The sequence below is a fragment of the Chaetodon trifascialis genome, chromosome 20 (assembly GCF_039877785.1).
Source record: "Chaetodon trifascialis isolate fChaTrf1 chromosome 20, fChaTrf1.hap1, whole genome shotgun sequence".
Classification (NCBI taxonomy): Eukaryota; Metazoa; Chordata; class Actinopteri; order Chaetodontiformes; family Chaetodontidae; genus Chaetodon; species Chaetodon trifascialis.
This window is the reverse complement of record NC_092075.1, coordinates 11,987,576-12,011,021: the sequence shown is the minus strand read 5'-3', so window position 1 is coordinate 12,011,021 and position 23,446 is coordinate 11,987,576. Positions and strand designations below refer to the sequence as shown.

At 42.6% G+C, this 23,446-nt stretch overlaps 1 protein-coding gene across 2 annotated transcripts; it reads left to right on the top strand.

Moving 5' to 3' along the window:
- Window positions 1-437: 437 nt before the first annotated feature.
- Window positions 438-23,192, top strand: jak2a (Janus kinase 2a). Of its 2 annotated transcripts, none has more exons than XM_070988883.1 (24): window positions 438-772; window positions 7,402-7,687; window positions 10,479-10,602; window positions 10,702-10,822; window positions 11,553-11,698; window positions 11,999-12,293; window positions 12,490-12,609; window positions 13,199-13,356; window positions 13,447-13,558; window positions 13,646-13,832; window positions 15,255-15,379; window positions 16,429-16,563; window positions 16,645-16,732; window positions 17,584-17,711; window positions 17,808-17,946; window positions 18,142-18,293; window positions 18,783-18,933; window positions 19,075-19,208; window positions 19,389-19,578; window positions 20,058-20,182; window positions 20,487-20,659; window positions 20,988-21,105; window positions 21,319-21,432; window positions 21,526-23,192. In XM_070988883.1, exons 2-24 carry the CDS (start codon window positions 7,426-7,428, stop codon window positions 21,631-21,633), a joined length of 3,405 nt encoding a protein of 1,134 aa, XP_070844984.1. In that variant the 5' UTR covers window positions 438-772; window positions 7,402-7,425; the 3' UTR covers window positions 21,634-23,192. The 2 variants fall into 2 exon arrangements, with proteins under 2 accessions (XP_070844984.1, XP_070844983.1); XM_070988882.1 differs by having other exon boundaries at window positions 469-617.
- Window positions 23,193-23,446: the final 254 nt, after the last annotated feature.

The following is a 23,446-nucleotide window of genomic DNA, read 5'->3' as shown; positions in this document are numbered from 1 at the left end:
GTGCAGCATGTGTTTGCCCATGTGAAGAGTTATCAGAGTGAACAGAAGAAAAGTTAAGTCCAGCATAAACACCAGAGATTTTATTCATGGAGGTTGTGTGAAATGTGGAGAATTGCATGTAGTGTTTTGTCTTTTTAAAAGTGTGGTTTAGACCTGCGGTTAATGCAGGAAATGTGGCTGAACTGGAGCAGGACCATAAAGTAGCACAAACTAACTAGTAACTGAGTAAATGCACTGAGTTGCATTCCATCACTGACTGATGGCGTCGCCTTTCTGCAAGGGGTCTGGGAACTAAAACAGTATTTCAAAGGCTTCCGCGCCAAACACGGAAGAAATAAGCCCTGAGTCAGTGGGTGAGAGCGGAGGCTGAGTCGTTTGGAGGCATCCTGCTCCGCCTTCACCACCACCATCGTGTTCTGTATTATCATCTGCTCATAAGAGGTGACAATCCAGGGTGGGTTAGGTTAGGGTGGTAGGGGCTGAACCCAGCGTCATGCCATTCAGCCAGTCAAGAGCTCGGTGACAGTGAGCCGGTAGTCGACATGACATGACATGAGTTGAGGATAAGACGTGAAGACGACGGAATGGCAGTTAACGGGACAAATCACAACGCAGAGGTACTTTTGTTGACGTTAACGTCCGCCGTGTGGTTCGCGGCGTAGCTAACGCTAGCTAACGCCGCGAGCGCGTCCAAGGAGACCGTGTGGGACTACCGACGGACCTGCGAGAAGTTTGGAGAAGCCCAGCAGAACATCTGGAGGTCACAGGCAGGGTAAACTCTGTGTGTGTGTGTGTGTGTGTGTGTGTGTGTGTGTGTGTGTGTGCGCGCGCGCGCGTGTGCTTGTGTGTGAGCGAGCGGTCATTGTGTCACGAGTGACTGGTACCAGTTACAGTTAGCTTAGCATGTACAGCACAGTTAACGGTAACATGAAACCAGCTGGTCTTTTAACCCGAACATGTTGTGAAGTGAGTCTCTAAGAAAGTTTGCGGAGGGAACTTGTGTTTATGTGATCAATAAGGATGAAGGTGTTGAGCAGACGCCACAGATTGAGAAAACTGTCAGTAAAAGGTGAAGTGTTAATCGGCTCTAGTGACAGGCGTGATCTTTCATTATACTCATCTCATATCACTTTATACTCAGTTGCTAGTAAAGTTTATGTCATGTTATTGCAGTGCATCCCACCGTCATGAGGGGTTTAAATATCAGGTTTTGTTTAAGGAGTTTTGAATAGAGACATGTCGCTACTGGATTTTGGATTTTTGGGGCAGATACTGACATCAATATTTGAGAATTTAAAAAACAGTGATTTGGCCACATTTTATTTCTTTAATAGTGACACATACCACAGACATACATACATATACGACATGCGTGTACTGCAATCTCTTGCTCCATATGTGCCGATAACAATATTTCTGCAAACAAATGCTGGTCGATATATTGGCCTGGCTCATTTGTCGATCAGAGTCTAAATCCACACTGATTTCCAGAGGGATTGATTCAATTTATGGTCATTTTGGAGGACGCAGGATGTTGTTGGAGTTTGTTAATAAGGTGCAGAAAAAGTGATTCCCTTATCCACAGTTGAAGATTTCTCTAAAGCAGTTTAAACAAAAGGTAAACACCATAACCTTCATGTTGGTATGATAACTGCAGGGTTGTTCTACTAAACTGCATTAGGTTTAGCCTGATATGTAAACCTAATAAACTGGTAATTGAGTGTATATTAAGTTTGTTGGTGGTGCTGCCACATGATTCATATGGATGATGCTCTAGGCTATAGATAATATATTTTACAAGTCAGGTTAGTTCATTCTCCTCAGGGCAATCATTTTCCAGTTCAAGCTTCATAATGGTGGCTCTGCTTTCAAGTTTTGAGAAGGGAAAAAGTGTTGTTTGCAATGTTTTAGTCATCCCCAACCAACAATACTCAATATGGACTCTTGAATTGACTGCATACTTTGTTGAGGGGATTGCTGCACCGAGGGAGTAAATACAGTATTAACTAACTTTTATCACAGCAAGGCAATACTTAGTTGTATATTTATGTGGGGTTGGAGATTCTGTAAATGGTGTACTGTTCCGTAAATGTTTTGATGTTGTTTTTATGTTTCAGAAAGCAAGTACATCTCATCCTTTTCTTGACATTATGATTTATTTGTATGTAGGCAGTGTTGATTCATTAGGCTACTTGTCAAAGCACATCTGCCCATTTAGCATTTTTATTTCAGGTCTTTACTGGAAGAGCATAACCGGTGACATGTATGGGGAAAGTACATTATTCTTGCACCAAGGGATCACGTATAACATTCTGCAATTTTTATTCAGGTCACATACAAAGAGCTGCACTCTCAGCTGCCGTAATAGACAAAAAATTATTTGGTTTTAAATGGAACAGAGCAACGTCAGAGCTACAGTTTCTTGTTTTTTCTTGTCACGTTTTTGCCAGACTACTGTTCAGTGAGACTTGGAGCTAGGTCTGAACTCAAGAGAACAAAGACATCCCACACTGTGGTGTAGTTTAGGGTGAAATGATGTCAGACTGTCCTTTGTCTGCCCAAGCCTTGATTCATTTAATTTTTGAAGCATGTTGTTTTAAGTGGTCTGACTGACTTCATTATGGGTGAGTGAGAAATAGTAACTTACTATTTACAATGATATTCCATCACTTTTGCACTCATTTGTGGTTTTTTATAGCTCCCGCAGTGGAATTGGTTTCTCTACCAGTGGACACATTTCTACCATTGCAGAGTATATACTGTCATATCTCCAAGCAATAGTACAAGCACACATTTGACATGCAGCAGTGACGGGATTGCCCATGAAAAAGGACTTTTTTTTTAAATGTCAAGGGGTGACAGAACAGTGAAAGAGGTTGGTTCAAGGCTAAATCACATGCTAGCAGCATATTTGTGTAGTTTTTTAAGTAGTTTTTTTCATTCCTCTGGTGAACCCTCAGGATATCAGCTTAGATATCAGGATATAACATATTCATTGTTAAGCCCTGGCTTGAGTTTCTGTCCAAGTGTGCATAACTTTCAGCTACACATGGTCACTTAAACTGTGGGTCCCTTTATGGGAAGATTGCCTGATAAAATGCCTTTTACACACACTTTTTTCACGTGGGAAAAAGGCACATAACATGTGCTCTCTATGAAACTATAACAAAGTGTTATATTGATGAGTAAAGACAACATAGCAGAGACAGAATACATCAACACACATCATCGTGTGGTTATTACTAAGTAATAAGTGGCTACTGGATACCCTTGTGCATTAAGATATAACATCAAAATAAAATGCAATTTGCAGGAGTATTGTACTGATTTCAACTCGTCATCAATAGGAAATGAGTGCACTGTCTGGCTGTGTTTTATCGACACTTTTGGAAAGTGTTAATACACTGAAACAACTACAGTGTTGCATCAGTAGATGGAAAGTGGGTGAGCAATACCACCAAAGGCAATATGAACTTTAGACACAACTCTCTTATTGTACTGTTTGCTCACTGACTAAAGATTACATCCCACAGTGAAACCGACATTTTTGGTCAACCTGTCTGGCCCTCTTTCGTCTTCTGGTTGAAATCTTGCCAAGAGAAAAAAGGGGATTGTCATAACTGCTTCAAACAGATGGCATGGTTTACTTCAGTGGATGGGATTGTGGTTACTTTTCAAAACATGACTAGGTATGACACACTAAAATTGCTGTTGGGTTTCTAGTATTGTATGAACAAGATTAGTAACATGAAAACCTGTCCAGGCTATGACTGCTCTCGCTGCACGTTGCAAATAACCCACCGTCTGAAGCCTCCAGACGGTCCATCATCGATACCTCATAGTACATAGTATTGTATGCCTGAAGGTGCCACAAACCAACAAATCCTGCTTGGCACAAAGTAAAGTCAGCCATGCAACCCACCCCTTCTACAGCAACAATGGATTCTAAAGAGTGATAAGATTCAGCTTTTCGGCATTTTCGGGGATTAAGTCTCCTCAGCAGAAATGGTGCGTGTTGCGCGCACAGTGAAGTGATAGTGAGACAGATGCATTTATTAATCCAGGAGTACACTTGTGAGCTGTGAAACAATCATCTGCCTTCCCTCTAACAAAACCATCTTTCTCCAACTGTGCACATGTGTTGATGTGTGCTGGCAATTCGCATGTGCTGCTCAGTGTTTTTTAGGAAGTATCCCCTTGTGTTCTAGAGAACTGTTGATGGTGTGTGAAGACACACTATAACACTTAAACACATAACAGTCTGGACAACTGAGCAACAGGAGAAACCCCTGGCACCATTTACAGCTGTGAGTCTATGCAGATTTGTCAATGTCTGCTTTGCACATCTGGACTCTCTGTTCCTCTGCTTTTCCACACAGCGCGATGCTGCCAGCACCGGGCTTCATGACTGGGCTGATGTGCTGTTGCTGATGTATCATTTTTGGTTAACACAAAACATACTGTTAAGTATCATGGTCAAAAAGCTGAAATGGTATTTATGGCATTTTTAAACTTTGGCCCTATTTTTACATATTTTGGGAACTAAATGATTTCAAGTACAAGGTTTGGAATTGGTCCAGTAGATCATCTCAGCTGCTGGCCGCTAAACAGGCTGCAATGGCTGCGGCATAATCCTTGGGGACAAATGCTCCCATCAAAGTGTGTCCACTAAAAGAGCTTCTTCTGTTGTCTTAAGGGACTGTGGAAAATATGTTTTTGTTCCTTGCACTATTCCCACTCTTGGTCACAGAGCTTTAACCGTATCCTCACATTCCTTTCTTCAAGAGAGATCCCAAGAATTTGGATAGCCAGTTGCTATCTGCTAATATGTAGCAGTGGGATCCAGTCCTTTCCATATGTGTGACTATTTACACAGTACACATTACAGTAAATGGTTGCAACCTGATCCAGGTTACCCGCAGTCATAAACAGGCATTGCATAGATGCCATTAATCAATGAGAGGTTGGTGCGTAATAAGACTTTTATCCTAAGGGACTTCTTTGTGTCTCGTGATCTGGACTTCTTGTTTACAACTGAGACCTGCTTGACATGTGGAGACAAGATTGCCTTGTCTGAACTACGCCCAGGATGTCTGGTCGAGGAGGAAGCTTAGCTGCTGTGTTTACTAAGCAGTTTATCTGCTGCCCTGTGGACATTGGTGAGTTCAACACTTTTGAAACGCCAGATGCTCAGGATCAGATCGGCTAATTATTTTTATCATCCACGCCAGCAACAGCCAGGGCTGGAGGCATCATGCTCTCTCGTTGTCCACCCATACATCTGTACGCCTGTCCCATTCTCAAGGATGAACTCATTAGAATTCGGTGGTCAAAGGTCACCACACACAACACATTCTTGGCTGCAACTCCAGAATTCATAAACTAGCACACATTTCATAGGGGAAAATTCATGAAGTGATGACATTTTATATCTGAAAAGGTCAAAGTTCAGCTTCACTGTGAAATCATAATAATCTGCAAAAACAAATTTCTGGCCATTTTTCAATGAGTCAACCATAACTGAGGAACAGAGGGGCAGACTGTGACCATATTTCACACTTGAATGAATTGGTGACACTAATACACCTTGAAACTGTGATGATTATATAGATCTGTGCTGCCAGGTTGAAGATGTCTGAAGTATCCACTTTTTGAACGCGGAGCTTCTTTGCAGCAGCATCATCATCATCCATATTTGAAGCATTGTCGTCCACCACCACCAAGCTCAGTGGGTCTGCTGACATTGAGCTTCAGGTGATTGTTGTTGCACCGTGTGATGAAGCTCTCTGTCAGTCCTCTGTACTGAATATAGTCTCTGAGTGAAGACAGCATGCATCTCACTGGACATTATTCTCTGGAATCTAAAGCTAATGTGGTTTTGTTTGGTGTCGCTGATTGTTTGTACGTCTTTAACAGTTTTGTACTGCTTCAGACAAAAGAAAGTGATAAATGGGTGATGTGCTGTGCCTATAATAAATCTTTGCAACAGCACAGAGCAGTGCTGCTGTGGCTCGACTCTCAGCAGCTGGTAGCTCAGGAACACTGGCTAGATAACTTGCTTTGATCATTTCAAGTGTTGGTCATTTATAATGTATTAATGCATTTCCGAATTATGCTCAATTGTCTCATTGGAGAATAGAAAGACTACTTTGACATAAATAGGCTATTTAAATTATTGTTTTAACAGGGGCACTTAAGTTGCAGCCAACAAGTGGTCTCAATCTGATTTTGCATGCCAACAACATAGCCAGTAATTATAAATTTCAGTTTAAAGGAAGCCCAGCAGTTGGGTGGTAAGTGCAAAATGTCCAGAGGCTGATTAAAGAAGTGACATCAGCGGCCATCATTGCAGCCGAACAGCCATTAAGGGCAAAATGTGTCCAAGCTGATAGCTCTGACCTCAACTAGCACCAAGGCTAAGATAAGGAACAGCAAGGAACTACTCTAACTCCCTGGCTGTCTGCTACATGATAAACGCTTTGGGCGTGTAAACACACCGACAAAAGTCAGAGAGTGGTGTTTTCCTGTATTCTTAAACATGTGCTGACCTTCCTCCCTCATATATCAAAGATCTAGAACTATGTAGCATCTATCATGCTCTCTCATCAGCTGTTAATACCACCCTTGTTTGGCTGCGCAACACCAGAACAGCGCTCAAGTGTGGGATGCATTGAACTTTTCACTGTTTTGGCCGTGTTACTGTAGGTCATCCTTGTCCAGAGTGAAGCTTTAATAAATAAACACTTTGTGATCTATCACCACTGTACAGGAGGATGAAGAATGGGAGAGAGTGCAAGGAAGTTATTAGATTAGTCAGTTATTCAGTGTTACTCAATATCCACCTCACAAAACAGACATAACCCATTAAAGACTGTATATTCTTATTTTTTCTTCAACTTCTATGATCCATCTCAAGCCTGACATACACAGCTTGTTTCAGACTGGAAAAGTGACAGGTCTGACTGTCCTATCATGACATCTGTTTCTTGCTGTATGTTGAATATCGGCTGCTTCCACCACTGTAATGCCTCACCGGTAAAAATGGACTTGTGCTCTCGATAAAGATACAGATATTGTTATAATATTAGATAGATATAGATGTTGTTATAGTATTACTATAAAAACAAATTCATAAAATTATAAACATTGTCATAAAAAGTATGAGGTAGTCAAACCATATTGAAAATGGCGTTAATATTCATGTCAACATATGCCAAAATTAGAGAACTGAGACTATGAATTTTGATTGATAAGAAGAACTTGTATTGATACCACAGAGGAATATTGAAGCATGACGGGACCTCGGTGGGGAACATCCAAAATGATTGCAGTTCATTTTGGAGGGGACATGAATGTGTGAATCAAATCTCACTTCTGTCTTATTCCTTCGTTACCTGACAGGTGGATGTTTGTCTTCACCAGCACATGGCCTGTATTCTGATGACAGACATGGACCCACCTGCCTCCAGTCCCACAACTCATCACAACGGCCTTCTCCCCGACCTCGACCCAGCGGCCGGAGCCGACCCCAAGCAGGATACGGACGCCACCTGCCTCACGGTCCACCTTTACTATCAGGGGAAAGATGAGGGAGGGGGTGGAGCCAACGGTTCAGCCAGTGTGCTCACGTTTCCATCTGGAGAGTATGTAGCAGAGGAACTGTGCATCAGTGCAGCGAAAGCATGTGGTGAGTCACAAGAGGATTTCGGTCCTGATGTCTGCCCACATACACAAAATATAGATGACGTTATTGACATGATGTGTAGAACAATAAATATAAAGTAAATAAATTAATAAATTATAATTGTCATGTTCAAATCCACAAATAGTTCACGGCTTACATGATGTCCTTGTTTTATCAACACATCTGTGGTCAACTTTGCAACACTGTGAACTTCTGCTTTTGTTTGTTGTACGCTTCGCTGAGAAACCTGTTTAACTATAAATGGATCAGGCTAAAGGAACATTATTTTACTGAAAGCTCTCAAACATTGTGCTTCTTTACAGTTATTTTTCAATATACGCAGACATTGGAAATTATAGGAACTCGGCATAAAGGCATTTCTTTTGTGTCGAACATGCAGTAGTACTGTCGTAAGGTATTAATTCATTTATAAGCAACTGTTTATAAAAGAAGTGTTGCTGCTTGCATCAATGCATTTGTCCGTGGCGATCGTGCAGTCAGAACAGTGAGTTCCTCATTTCTAAACACAGTTCAACAGTGATTCTGTTGGTTGACCGAGTACATCTGCTCGGTTCAACCAAGGTGAACTCAGGTCTGCAAATCCAGCAGAGCAGGTGGGAGATCGCACCAAAACAGGAAATACATGCTTGAATTCTCTCATCATATGGTCTTGTGATGGGCTGAAGTGACTCAGAAACAGAGGGAATATTCATGGGACAGATGTGTAAAGTGACCACACTGTTAGCCAAAACTGATTTAAGACAAGCTGTTGGCCTATCACCAACTGTGGCGTGCTGAAATATCATGCCCAAGACGTACCTCCCACATGGGAAAAGCTAAATATGTACTCTACATCCCTCTCAGCACCAAGTGAGGGAATATCTTTTGAAAGAATGTTGTGAATCTCTCCAGTCGAGTTCAGAGACTTTAGGAATCTACTGTATGCCAAAGAGCATTGATGTAATTGGCCCAAACACCTTATTAGGACATTTTATGTTCTTTAATTTGTCTCCCATCTGTCTGGGAGACAAGGCCGAGTCTTATCTCGTTCACAGTTGGAATATTCTTTGAGCCTACGTTCAGTTGCCATGTAGTGGCAGTGGAGTTCAAGTCCCTGAGCTCATGATCGACTTTAGATTCATCTCAGTCATCCACGTAAAAAGTAAATAATCAAGTAGACTGGTTGACTGAAGTTTGGGAGCATTTATTGTTTATTTTCATGGCTTCTCCAGTTCTGGTCTCAGTTGTGGGGTGATAAGTCTTAATCCCTGTGAAGATCCCAATGAATCAGTGTCATCAGCCATAAAGGTGCCTTTCCCCTGGTCATTCTGATACACTGGAAATATTTTGGAAGAAATTGATCATATCACCTTTTTCCTGCACGTGTAAATGCAAGAACAGAAAGCCGCTTGTTTGCTCAGCATGCATAAACAACTGCGTGTGCATTTTCTTGTATTATGTCGTTCTTTTCTTTCTAAGGGCGAATTCATCCGACTTCTTCAAAAGAATTTCCTCGAGGTGTTTCCGCTATAAGAACCGATCCAGTGCTTTTGTGTGGAAACTGCTTGCCTTCTGTTTCATGCAAGCTAAGATCAGGAAGCTGTCGACTGTTGTAGCAGTTTTCCTCTCCGCCTTAGCTCTATCTGTCTCTGCCACCCTCGCTTGCTCCATTCCCTCTTGGCTTGATAAGAAACAACCTCTTTCTCTCTCTTGTTTATCTTCCGCTTTTTCTCTATTCTCTTGCTTTTCTTTTAATTTTCAACTTCCTTTGTTCTCTTGTGAGTCAAAGTAACTTCCACCTTGCCCCCATCTGTCATCCAATGTCCCTTTCATGATTTAGCAACGGCCAAATAGCATTCATATGTGGGACTTTTTTTTTGCACAAACTTGCAAGTCTAGAAGAACCACTGAAGTGAGATTTGCTTATGCAAGGGGATAGGTGAGATGCCACATCACCAGCAACGACAACAGTAACATGATGGTAACATATTGTTAGTGTTGGTGCCCACCCTCTGAATAGAATGGTGTGAAGTATATAACTAAGCTGCGTGACATATATTGCAATGAATCTCAACTCTCGGGGCCTGCAAGTACAGTAATTCACTCTGCAGTGCAGCGCCTGTTTAATTATTTGATAGTGTAATAAATAATACAAGGGAGGACTTGCTTGCAGATCAACCTTCTTAGTACTTTGACTTCACTTCCCCTGTTGTGGTTGAACATACTTCCTCTTAAGCACCCTCATAGTATTGCTTCAGTCTTGCGGGTGCTTCCTGCTGTATAATGACATTTTCTGTCTGCTAGTGACCCACTTGGCCCGACTGATAACGCCTGCTATTTTGAAAGCAGAATGAGGAGTTGTGGGAATGGTCAGAAACGTAGCGTAAACACAGACATGTGGGACTAATGGGCAAGCACCGAAACAGGCTATTCTCGACAGGCAAAGTTTGCCCCTGTGCATCATCGTCATTCCTTCATCATTTCATGTTTCTTGTCATTGGATAATGTTGAGCAGCCAACTCCACTGAAATACACTGCAGTTATTTCATGGCCACATCTCACTAGTATTTGTTAGAAATGTGTGCTGCTAAAACTCTAGAAGTTGTTCTTTATTCTACATATCAAAATGTGCCTTTTGTCTTCCTGAAGATGAATCATGGGTATAATGCTACCCACTGCACAGGCCAGAGTACGAAGTGACTCTGATCAAATGGAAAACAGATCTCTGTGAGTTATCGTAGAAGCGATTTCATTAATGACTTTTGGCGCATCTGTTTTCTCTCTCTTCCTCCAGGGATTGCTCCGGTGTACTGCAGCCTGTTTGGCCTGATGAGGGAAAGTGACCGGATGTGGTTCCCTCCCAATCACATCTTTAAACTGCACCAGCCAGCCACCGAGAGCCTGCAGTTCAGAATCAGGTAGTTTTTTTTTTCTTATCCCTAATCTGTTTTCGACTTTTCATGTATTGTTATATTCTTGGATTCCTTTTGTTATTGGATCCTTCCTTTTCTATCCAGATACTATTTCCCTGGCTGGCATAACAGCAGCAATTCACTGTATGCTCATCGCTATGGCATGTCCAAGGGGATGGAGAGCCCTGTGATGGATGATTGTGTCATGGCATATCAGTTTTTTCAGGTCAGTCTTTATTACTTAGACCTCATCTCAACATGAAGTCTGTTATTTTCTTGTCTAATAGGGTGTTTTGTGTTTACATTTATTCAATTTCTTTGTATCTGTGCCATTAATAAGTATAGTGCATTGTTAGTCTTGATCATTTCTAGGTTTTTTCCTTAAAGCAGATGCAAAGCAGAGGGCAGCATCTTCAGAGACTAATGTCCTCTCCCTCAACTCTATCTCATTCTCTTCCTGCTTTGCTTGTTTCGAAATGATAAGCAGAAATGTTGGGTGGGGGGGGATAAAAGATGCTTGCTTCCTTTTCTTTCTGACTGACTGCCGGTCCGCCTGTCATGTCAGCCCATTCTTTTGTGCTGGTTGAGAAACCAGGATGTGGGGTAGTAAGAGTTTAACATGTGCAAAAGGGGAACAATGGTATGTTAGGGTGCTTTTCACTGTTTGTATGTGTCTGCATGCATTGTGTGTGTGTGTCTGTCTGTGTTTGCATGTGGGCTGGAAAGAGTTTCTGCTTTTCTTTCACACAAGCTAGTGTGAACTTGACACATGCCGCTCTGTTTGTTTTCATCTCCACTGTCACTTTGACACCACAGATCTGTGTGTTATTAGGCTGCCTTGTTCCATACAGACACTTCTGAGTTTCCCCATTAAAATACACATATTGCAAAATAAATTAGAATCTGTCTTCTTCTCTGGATCGTCCATTTGATTTGACCTTTTTGTCTTCCTCCAGTGGCGTAGCGACTTTCTGAACGGCTGGGTCCACATCCCAGTGAGCCACGAGGCGCAGGAGGAGTGTCTGGGAATGGCCGTGCTGGACATGATGCGGCTCGCCAAAGAGAGTGGTCAGTCACCTGTGAGCATCTGCAATGACACCAGGTAGGATGCACTCACAAGACATTCCAGATTATTAGAATCTCATGCACATGGTGCACACTCTGACCTGAAATTATGTGAAATAGTTGTGCTGGTTTTGCACGTGGAACAGCTCATGAATAACGATTTGAGAGCAGCGTGACGGGCTCCCCAGGACACAGCGAGCATCGAGATAGTTTCATTACGTGTGTTCATGGCAGCTGAATGAATCATCTGTGTGTGAGATGATGTTTCAGTCGAAAAGGTGATCTTTAGAATATTTCTGCACTGTGTCCCGACTTGAAATATTGATTCTCCTCCTAGCTACAAGAGCTTCCTGCCGAGGTGCATGCGAAGCCGCATCCAGGAGTATAACATGTTGACCCGGAAGAGGATCCGTTACCGCTTCAAGAGGTTCATCCAGCAGTTCAGCGAATGCAAGGCCTCGGTGTGTAACCTCAAGCTCAAATACCTGATGAGCCTGGAGATGCTGCTACCCTCCCTCTACTCTGAGCGCTTCCAGGTCACCGACCTCTCCGCACGCAAGGTTACCATCGTCGTCACGGGCAACAAGGGCATCCAGTGGTCAAAAGGGAAAGAGGAGGAGGGAGCAGAGGAGGTGAGGACCGGGCGGTGGGTTCGTGTTGCTGTGGTAACGCCACAGCTGTGACTCTGTCATGGCTCTTTTTTTACCAATAGATGGAGCTCCAGGAGTTGCTTAAAACTGGGAGTAATGACAAGAGTGCATGTGCATGCATGCTTCTTCATGGAATACAAATGTGAATCACTATTTTGTCCTCTTGTTGTGTCTCCAGGAGCTCCAGACATACTGTGACTTCCCAGAGGTGATCGACATCAGCATCAAACAGGCCAATAAGGAAGGCTCTGTGGAGAGTCGCATAGTTACCCTGACCAGACAGGACAACCAGATCCTGGTACAGTGCATACTTTCATTTACTTTGTATGATTCTAATCTAATCTAATCCACTACTGTCTGCAAACCAAATGTCCCTTTGGGGACATTAAACATCTGCTCTGCTCTCATCTGCTTCGCTGATGCCAGGAATGTGTCTAAACGATCACATATTTGTTGTCGGAGAGAAGTGCTCAAATGGCTCTAATAACTCTTTCCTGCTTCCAACATTGCCAAATGCATTACAGATTCACTCTCTGTTTTTTTACCTTTCACAATAAAAGCCTTATACAGCATAATTGCTTTCCAGTCAGAGGTTAAACTCACTCAGAATGTTTTATCAGCAGGAAACTCAATAAAATAGCTGACAGGTGTGAAAATATTTCCTTCCTTGACATGTTGTGGGTTTATTCTGGTAGCATACTCGCCACCTGCACACATCTCTCAGCTGAAACTGAGGGTGGTGGGAGGGGGGCACCACACAGACACGCATGCAAATATATGCATCAGCTAATCACTTGATGTTGGGCTGACAGTGGTAATTTGGAAGATATCATATCGCCCAACCTTGTTATCTTATCTTTACTCTTTGTCTCTGTGTGACCACAAAGGAACTGGAGTTTCACTTGCTCTCAGAGGCTCTGTCCTTCGTGTCATTGGTTGATGGCTATTACAGACTGGTTGCAGACGCCCATCATTACCTGTGTAAAGAGGTGGCTCCACCGAGACTTCTCGAGTGCATTCAGAGCTACTGCCATGGCCCCGTGTCGTGAGTATCCCGTATGCACTCTGTAACCACAGAACCATTCACACTCGACAGAGATGGAGACGGAGCAAGATTCTGTCTCTTTGATCACAGGATGGAGTTTACCATTAGTAAGCTGCGCCGCTCTGGTAACCACCAAGGCCTGTACATCCTCCGCTGCAGCCCCAGGGACTATGACAAGTACTTCATGTCCTTTGTGGTGGGGGTATGTACACTCATGGACATGAATGCTTTCCCTGAAAACAATATTAGCGTATTCAGGACAACTCAACTGTGACCTTTTGATTTTCAGTATGAATCTATGGTGGACTATAAGCACTGTCAGATTGTGAAGACAGAGGCAGAACAGTTCATCCTGAGTGGGGCGAAGAGAAGCTTCGGCTCACTCAGGGAACTTCTGCACTGCTACCAAAAGGAGGCGCTCCGCACTGATGGATACACATTCCAGCTGACCAGGTGCTGCCCACCCTCCCTGAAAGGTCAGTGTTCACGCACAGTACAGAGGAATATGTACACCTACCCACATAGTAATGCAGGTATAATAACACATATTGTATGTTCATTTGTTTGTTAAATGTTATTCCTTTCAAAGATGAAATACTAAGAACAGTTTTCCGTGAGAAATGATGAACATGAGAAAGTGATTAAAATACTCCCAGTTCAGCATCCTGTATCAGGGCAACCAGTTAGCCCTATTTAGAGCCCAATAGATTTCCTCACAGGGGTCTTTGACACTGTTATCTTATTATGCTGTTACCATGAATTCAGGTACTTTCCCAGACCTCTTAAACCCCCGCTGCTGCTAATTTCCAACTTTCAAGTTTCTACTCATATCACAGGCCTCGTTTTTGTTATTTTTTTGGGAGTCAGAAACATTTTTGACTCCCTGCTGGATTTAAGACAATGACAAACACAGACTCTCTGTTCTTTAAAGTAACAACTAACCTTCAGCATATTTATTGACAGGCAGGATGTAGTTACAGCACCGTTATAAGTGGTGGAACACAGTGTTCAGCACTGAATTCAGCACATGGGAACATTTAATCTTGGCCACGCACCTTGCTAAGTTTCTTAAGATACAGTTTTAGAGCTCCATCATTCCTTCCAATTAAGTCTGAAGTCTTTTAACTTGGTGTGTCGCTTTTGCTCTACACTATATCATATGTGTGTGTAGTACTGCAGCAGAGTCAGTATTATCCTTTAAAGGACCAGTGTGTAGGATTTGAGGTTACAGATTTCAATTAACCTCTGGCCTCACCCCCCCTTTGTCAAGCCCATTGGAGAACCTGCGATGGCCTCAAAACTTGTGAAAAATGTGAAAGGCAACCTCCAGCCAGTGCTTGTTATGTCTGTTTTGGGCAATTGTAGAAACATGGCGGTGCAACATGCCAAACTCTGTGGAAGAGGACCGGCTCCCTCTGTAGATATAAAGAGCTCAATCGAAGGTGACCAAAATATAATGAATCTTAGTTTCAGGTGTTACACTCATACACTCATGAAAACATACTCATGAATATTATATTCCATCTCTGCCAGCAGATCCCCTTAAATCTTACACACTAGTCTTTTAAATGGGCAGGAAATAAGATTTTTACTGCCTCGCCGCACAACATGACCATTATATCTCTGTGGGTATTGGGTAGAGCTGCTGATGAATAACTACTAATGATTCAGTAATTAACTCACCAGGTTTCCGGCTGGCAAAGCTCTTGTTTCTGAGCAACGTTAACTGTCTTTAAGGGCCACAAAGACAGTGATTAAGCAATCTAATTCTACAATCAGTATCAGTTTCATTTCTACTTAAATTTGCCATTTTACAGGGTCACACATTGAAATGAATTAAAGTGGTGATAATCTGATGTGTTGGATCCTAATCCCTGCCCACCTTTGCCTTTCTTTAGATAAATCCAACCTGCTGGTGTGTAGAAATAATCAAGGGGCAGAGGTTCCAGTGTCTCCATCTCTCCACAAGCACAACATCAGCCAGATGATCTTCCACAAGATCCGAAAAGAGGACCTCGTCATCGTACGATTAACCTTCTTGCTTTGCTTTACTACCTGAAAAAAGGCCTGCAAACGTCCTTAACTAAGCCGTTTCTTCAGTCCTAGTGGGTTGTATTAGTCTACAGGATTAGATGGGCTGTTTCTTGTACATATGTTTATTTGTAGAATCAAAAAGGCCCTGTATGTAATTTCTTGCCCTGTTATAGATTATAGATTTACAAAGGTGAACTGGGTGGGCGGCCACTGTCTTTGTAATCATTAAATAACCATGAATGTAAAGCCACAATAACACTGATGACTCCTGTGAGGTCAGTGAGGTTGCTGCAGCTAACAACAGGAAGACCTCAATTGATCCACCTACTCTAGTGCAGCATCAATAGCAGTCCCTGTGGACACGAGTGTCTTGTGTGACAGCCTGTGACAGAAATCCGCTCTCACCTCAGCAACTTGTCTATTTCCGTCTCACCATATTTTCTTCTTTTCATCTTTTGAACGTCATCAGTTTTGTACAGCGGGTCTGTCACAGGAAAACCACAGAAGCTGTTGCGCTAATCAGTGAGCTCGGGGGGTTTTTCGGTGTTACCATGTTATCCTCTCTCTCATCCCTCAGCAGATTCAACAGTTGTTCTTTTGTCAGTCTGTTTTGAACTTGTGTTCAGTTTAGTTGTGCATTTATTTAAGAGCTATGGAGATCCTGACCTGAAATCTATTTTGCTGAATCTTAAGCATGTGGTCTGGTCCCAGCTCAGTCCTGGTAGAAGGAACGGGCTTTATTCAGTTTGGTTTCTGGGCTGCAAGTGAGGAAGTTAGTAGGTTAGTAGATACATGGATACATACCGCATGTGACTGTGGCTTGAATTTTGATGTGTGAGGTGCTACAGGTTTACTAGAGGAATATGTTATTAATACATAATACATAATAATACATAAAAGCGGGGAGGGGGTTACAGTAACAATTATTAGAGACTGTTGGTCAGACAATTGTCCCTTTGACGCAGAGAGAGTGGAAAGAATCCACTCCACTTTCCTTCCAAAGTAAGTTTTCACAAAACAATAAAACTCTTGCTTCAGAATGAGAGCCTGGGCCAAGGAACGTTCACCAAGATCTTCTGCGGTGTGAGGAAGGAGCTGGGAGACTATGGGGAGATACACCAGATAGATGTCGTGATCAAAATCCTGGACAAGGCTCACCGCAACTATTCAGAGGTTGGCTTGTTTTCCGTGTTTGTTTTTTGTTTTTTTTGGTTTGCGAGTTAACTGGATCTCCTCTCCTGTTTTCTCTCTCAGTCATTCTTTGAAGCAGCCAGTATGATGAGCCAGCTCTCCTACAAGCACTTACTCCTCAACTATGGCGTGTGTGTTTGTGGTGACGAGAGTAAGTCTGCAACACACACACACACACACGTTTCCATCACTTCAGAGGACATTACATTGACCTACATTTGCTTCCTGGAGACCATATCCGAAAGCCTCTACTGGCTTAACCTTTACCATAGCCTTCACCCTAAAATGTAATGATTTACAAGACTAGCATTTTGCACACAGTGTGCGATTTGTGTCCCCACACACACACACACACACACACACACACACACACACACACACACACACACACACACTGCAGCTGTGTTGACATCAGTGGACTGTGGCAATCAAACAGAGAGGAAATAAGGTTTCTGACCCGTTGACCTGCTCCGTGTTGTGCCCTGACCTCTTCCACTCTGATTGGATTAAGCTCTCAGGATCAGAGTCACTGATGGGCCACTGGAGTCTTGATCTTTACTCTACCTGAAACCACCCACACACATCAGAGCGGAGTGTCTGGAAACCTCGACCATTCACATTTCTGAGTGCAGGAAAAGAGCTGGCAGGAAAGAAAAACAAAGAAGCGAGTACCAACCCTCAAAAAAGTACTTTCATTAGTTATCAGGGTGATCCATTCTTTTTTAAATCAGGCATATAGTATGTTGCAACAGCCTAATTCTAGGAAATTCAACTTTCCAGTTCATGTTTTATGACCAGTATCGATTTCACGTGGGAAAACAAAAACCAAACTGTACTAAATTGCAAAATATGGATGAAGAAATTCATGGGTGGAGGATGTGTTATGTATCAGCAACACCTCTGTGTGTACAGCTGCTGTTTATCACTAAAGAAACCACAGGAAATCAGCTACAGTCAGACAGATAGGAGTTAACCGATAAACTGATCTCCTTTCCCCGTCAGACATGATGGTGCAGGAGTACGGCAAATTTGGTTCACTCGACACCTACCTGAAAAAGAATAAAAGCTGTGTTAACATCACCTGGAAGCTGGAAGTGGCTAAGCAGCTGTCCTGGGCCATGCACTACCTGGTAAGACATAATGCCGTCAGTTTTAACCTTTAATCCTGCAGCACATTTTTGTGTAACCCAAGGCCATTTATATTATGCTGCCATGTCTGTACACAGGAGGATAAGAACCTCATTCATGGAAACGTTTGCGCCAAGAACGTCCTTCTGATTAGAGAGGAGGACCGGACGACGGGCAGCCTGCCCTTCATCAAACTCAGTGACCCGGGTATCAGCATCACCTCGCTGCCCAGAGAAGGTGAGATATGCGGCTGCATGTTGCGTCCTGTTGTGAGAGGACTCACACCTGTGTGACATCACGAGGGAATCATGTTCAACAACATAGTTTTGCTTCGGTGTGATCTTGCTCCTCGCCGTCCGTCTCTATCTTCTATTCCATTCATGGATCTCCTCTTCTCTGTGTCTTCTGTGTCCTCTCATGTCCGTCCATCAGTTCTGGTGGAGCGTATCCCATGGGTGCCCCCCGAGTGCATTGAAAACCCCCAAAACCTGAGTTTAGCCACAGACAAGTGGGGCTTTGGGACCACCCTTTGGGAGATCTGCAGTGGTGGAGACAAACCACTCAGCACACTGGACTGCTCCAAGGTCACGATGACAATAGGATGCATTGAGAGTATCAACTTACTGAAAGTGGTCTGTGTTAAAGGAACAGTTTGACATTTTGGGAAATGTTGAATTAAAGCTTAAAAAGTGAGTTAACTGCTGGTAGACTCACAAGAACTAGTCCCAGCGTCGTTTTTACATTTCAGTTTTGGCACAAATTAAACAAAATCATGAGTTTCTACTTTGTGATGGAACCAGGCTAACCATTTCCCCTTGTTTCCAGTCATTATGCTAAGCTAAGCTAACGAGCTGCTTGATATTCTCTTGTAACTCTAAGACAGCAAATAACCATATTTCCTAAAATGTCAAATTATATCTTTAACTCAGGAAGTTTCTTTTAAAGGGAGAGGGATAGAAGGCTATTGAAAACATATTCTAGCAATTCTGTGTCTTCTGCCCCGAGCACCTTTACCGTTTCCCAGCTCAGGCTGAAAACATGCACGTTCTGACTTTTGCTCTTTTCCTCTGCAGAAGAACTTGTTCTATGAGGACAGGCACCAGCTGCCAGCTCCTAAATGGACAGAGCTGGCCAATCTGATCAACAGCTGTATGGACTATGAGCCCTCATACCGACCCTCCTTCAGAGCAATTATCAGAGATCTCAACAGTCTCTTCACACCAGGTAGGGAGGGAAAATGAATACACGCCATAGGTCAAGTGTGACCTCTTCACACCAGATCTGTTGATCATGTGTAGATACAATGCTCGACACAAACAGGGTTTTATCAGAGTTTTGTGTGAAATGCACCCTGTTGTGATGCAGACTACGAGCTGCTGGTGGAGAACGATATGGTGCCCAACAGGACAAGAGGCTCCGGCTTCCCGTGGCCCTCAGAGAGCCAGGAGCCTGCTCTGTTCGAGGAGAGGCACCTCATCTTTCTCAAGCAGCTGGGCAAAGTGAGACATGCACAAACACACATACACAGCATTTTTATCACATTTTAGTCTTTTTTTCTTTTTGTTTCAGTCAAGATTTAGTCAGCGGAACCATAATTCTCTGAGACAGTTTCAGGACACTGCAATGTATTTTGCTGAAGGATATCAAATCTCAAATCTCCCTCTGACCCGGCACTGCAGGGAAACTTTGGCAGCGTGGAGATGTGCAGGTACGACCCCCTGCAGGACAGCACAGGGGAGGTGGTGGCCGTGAAGAAGCTCCAGCACAGCACGGCTGAGCACCTGAGGGACTTTGAGCGGGAAATTGAGATCCTCAAATCCCTCCAGCATGAAAACATTGTCAAATACAAAGGAGTCTGCTACAGTGCAGGTATGAGCACATCGTTTCATATGCACATGTGGAACACCTGACCTACTGACGTGTTTTATTAATATGTGACACGGTCATTAAAAAATTCCAAGCCAACAATAGATCACTGATGCAAAAGATAATAAAATATGGCTTCTGCTATGAGCATTAAAGTAGATCTTCTCTTTGCTGGCATGTTTAGATAAAGCAGTCATTTCCATTCTTAAGTGAGATGTAGGAGGCGTTCAGTGTTCTTCTTCACTCCAGTGACAGCACTAATGTACCTGATCAGTTTCTTCCTTGATTTGATGCCACCACCCAGGACGATTTTGTTATACATTTTAATGTCTTTACAGTTCCCCACACTTGCTGCCTGGGGCATCAATGACCATGAAACAAATAAATCTAGATCTTCTCAGAGGCCTCCACTCCTCTGCTCCTCTGCTCCGACATCATATTTTCTCCCTTATGTATCACACTTAACTGCTTTCTGTGTGCAGGACGGAGAAACCTACGGCTGATAATGGAATATCTCCCCTACGGCAGCTTGAGAGATTATCTCATCAAACACAAGGACCACTTTGACTCCAAGAAACTGCTTCACTATGCGTCACAGATTTGTAAGGTAACAGTGCAGTAGGCGGTGGAAACGTCATCGTACATGCTTATCGAGGTCAAGGACATTTGAAATATTTCTTCATGCATCTGCAGGGGAAAATCTTTGACATGTTTATGAAAAGAGTTCAGAACTGATGAATTTGTGCATTTTTCTTTATCCTCTGTCAATAATTCCCTATGAAATGAAAAGTATTTATTTTCCCTTCCCAAAGGTTGAGGTATAGGTGTCATATTATGTAGTAATAGGTTTTTTTCCTTATTGTTAGCATCTATAAAACACTCCCCTCCCTCTGACTGTATTCATACTTCAGGGCATGGACTACCTTGCCATGAAGCGATACATCCACAGAGACCTGGCCACTCGAAACATTCTGGTGGAGAGCGAGATGAGGGTGAAAATCGGGGATTTCGGCCTGACCAAGGTGCTGCCGCAGGACAAAGAGTACTACACTGTCAGAGAGCCTGGGGAAAGCCCCATCTTCTGGTGAGGATGACACACTGCATGTGTTTATTTGTAGCTCAACGAGGATTTTCATGTTTTTGTGGGTTGACTGTTGAATGTTTTTGTCTTGCCTTTCGACACTTGTGGTAAGTGTTGTAAGCTTTTGTGACTGACCTTTAAAAATGCAGGTGTTAAATATAAAGTCATGTGATTGACACAGGAAGAAAAATATGGTTTTGTAACATCAGGACCAAGTGTGCCTGCTGCATGCCTTCATATCTGTCTGCTTGTAATGTAGAACTAGTGTTAAAGACAGGTGCAGATGTGTGTGTCATGTACTGTATATATGATGTGTTGCGGTATTTTCCAGGTATGCTCCAGAGTCGCTGACAGAGAGCAAGTTCTCCGTGGCATCAGATGTTTGGAGTTTCGGTGTTGTCCTCTATGAACTCTTCACTTACAGTGACAAGAACTGCAGCCCGCCAGCGGTACTGCGATTCTTCTTTTCTCTCTCTTTTGTTTTTAGTTTGACAATTTTCCAGTTTCCTTCCTTAATTGGTTTGTCATGTTGTTACAGTTGATTGAGCGTTCAAAAACAGGAAACACTTCTCATTCAGCTTTTGGGGCCAGTTTTGTCTTTGGGATGCTTTATCAAACTGTTCTCAATGTAGTCCAACAAAGCTCCTTTTTGTCTGTTCTAGGTGTTTATGGAGAAGATGGGAAATGAAAAGCAGGGCCAGATGATTGTCTACCATCTCTTAGACCTGCTGAAACAAGGATACAGGCTGCCTGCTCCTGATAATTGTCCAAAGGAGGTCAGTAATGAGAAAAAGTACAAGAACAACAACCTTTTAATAAGATCCCTAGGCTCAAGGTCTTTTTTTCTCTTGTTGTGATGCTTCCTCCAGATCCACAAAATCATGATGGAGTGCTGGAGCAGTGAACCCAGACTGCGCCCTTCCTTCAAGACATTAATGCACAGTGTGGAGACAGCACGTGACGGTGTGGACAGATGAGCGTCATTGATCCCTGAACCTTTGACCTTTTGGTGTTGCCTCCCAGTAGTCTGCCGTCACAGATCTTAACAGAACAGCGGATGTGTTAGTGATGCAGTCGCTAGTCTGAAGTATACTTGTTTTGTTCTATTGGTGCTCTGCATGTCTGCAGCCTGATTAACATGATGATGAAGAGCAGGTTAGCCAGTTCTTCCTATGGCCACAGGAAGTATACTGATGGTCTGATTAGTCAGCACACTACATCTGGCTCAGACACCAAAGAAAGGATTATTTCTGATGCTTTTTATGGGCTAAATGATTTTCTCTGTGTTATTTGTACATGATGTGTTTTACAAATTGAATTTGATGACAGTCAGTACAAGACTTTCTCCTCTTTGAGTAAGTGTGTTGAATGTTTAAGCCTTAAAATTGGTGCCAAAAATGTCTAAATCACCACTAATCAACATTTTCTTAATGCTCAGATGTTCGATTTTGTCCTTGTATTGCTGTAGAATGAGCAGCTGCTTATTTTTGTTGAACCAAACAGGCCATGGGATTCTTAACCGCCCGCCCGCCAACTGACTGCACACCTGAACCTCGCAGCGCTGCTCATGTGTGGCTGAACTGAAGGACTGATGCAGGACAGACCATACATGTAAAGCACCAGCTGCACTTCTGTCACAAAGGGACTCACTGTGAGCGTCTGCTTTGGAGCCATGATTGAATGTGTTTCTCTAAGCATCCAGAGTCCTATTTTGAGTTGTATTTGCAACACGATCTTTCCACACACTAGAGGTCAGACTGAACACATCACTTGTCATTTGTTCATATCATTTCATGCAATGTGGAAACAAAGAAATGCATTAAAGAGACAGCGATACCTACTCATTAATCTCAGAAATCTTGTCGTGCCATATCATGTTCATGTTTTGGAAGGAAACAATTGTAATTACTAGCCTGTATATATTTTATATAAACAGTATGATGTATTTAGTCTGTCTGCCTGTAGATACCTTATGTGAAAAGTTGAGAAAAAGTAATGAAGGGAGATGCTTTCATTTTATTTAAAACTTATTTGACATGTTGATGTCATTGTTTTTCCATCCATTGAAAGATATACAGTATATGTAAGCATGGAATTTGTCTTATGATGCCACAGATGTATCAGCTGTCACAATGGGAATTTCATTTTAGATTTTTTTTTAATGTGTAAAGCATGTACCAATGTTTTGTTTTGTGATTTGAGACTGGTGAGAGCAGCATCTTTCTTGTAAACTTAAAAAAAAGAAGCTCCCTCCGCCTAACCTCTGGTGATCTGGCCTGTCTGAATATTTTTGTTAATAATGTCATGTGTGTTGCCAATGAGAGGTTGCCAGTTTCTACAGATTATCACTGTGCCTACGATGAGAAAAGGTGCTGCCAAACGGGTTATGTTTTCAACTCATGCAACCATTATTGTGATACATGTGTATTGGTGTATAAGACCAAATGTAACTACTTTGTGAAATATGTATGATTTTCTATTCAGAGATTTTCAGGAAAAAGATTGTTAGCCATTAAACTGTGGGCTCTGTGCATTTATTTCAGCAGTCATCTGATGATAACACGCAGCTGCCTTTCATACGTTTATGTGGATATAGATGTAAATATTTAAGGATGATATGTTGTGTATTCAAGGTGTGTGTACACTTTATGAAACAAAACATATAGTAGTACCATGGACATGAAAATGGTAAAATAGCTCTGTGGGCTTTTGTTCAGAGGATTAAATGTGTGTTTTGCAGTAGTGTCCTCAGGGTGTTGAGAGTAAATGTTTGGGCAGGAGTAATATTGT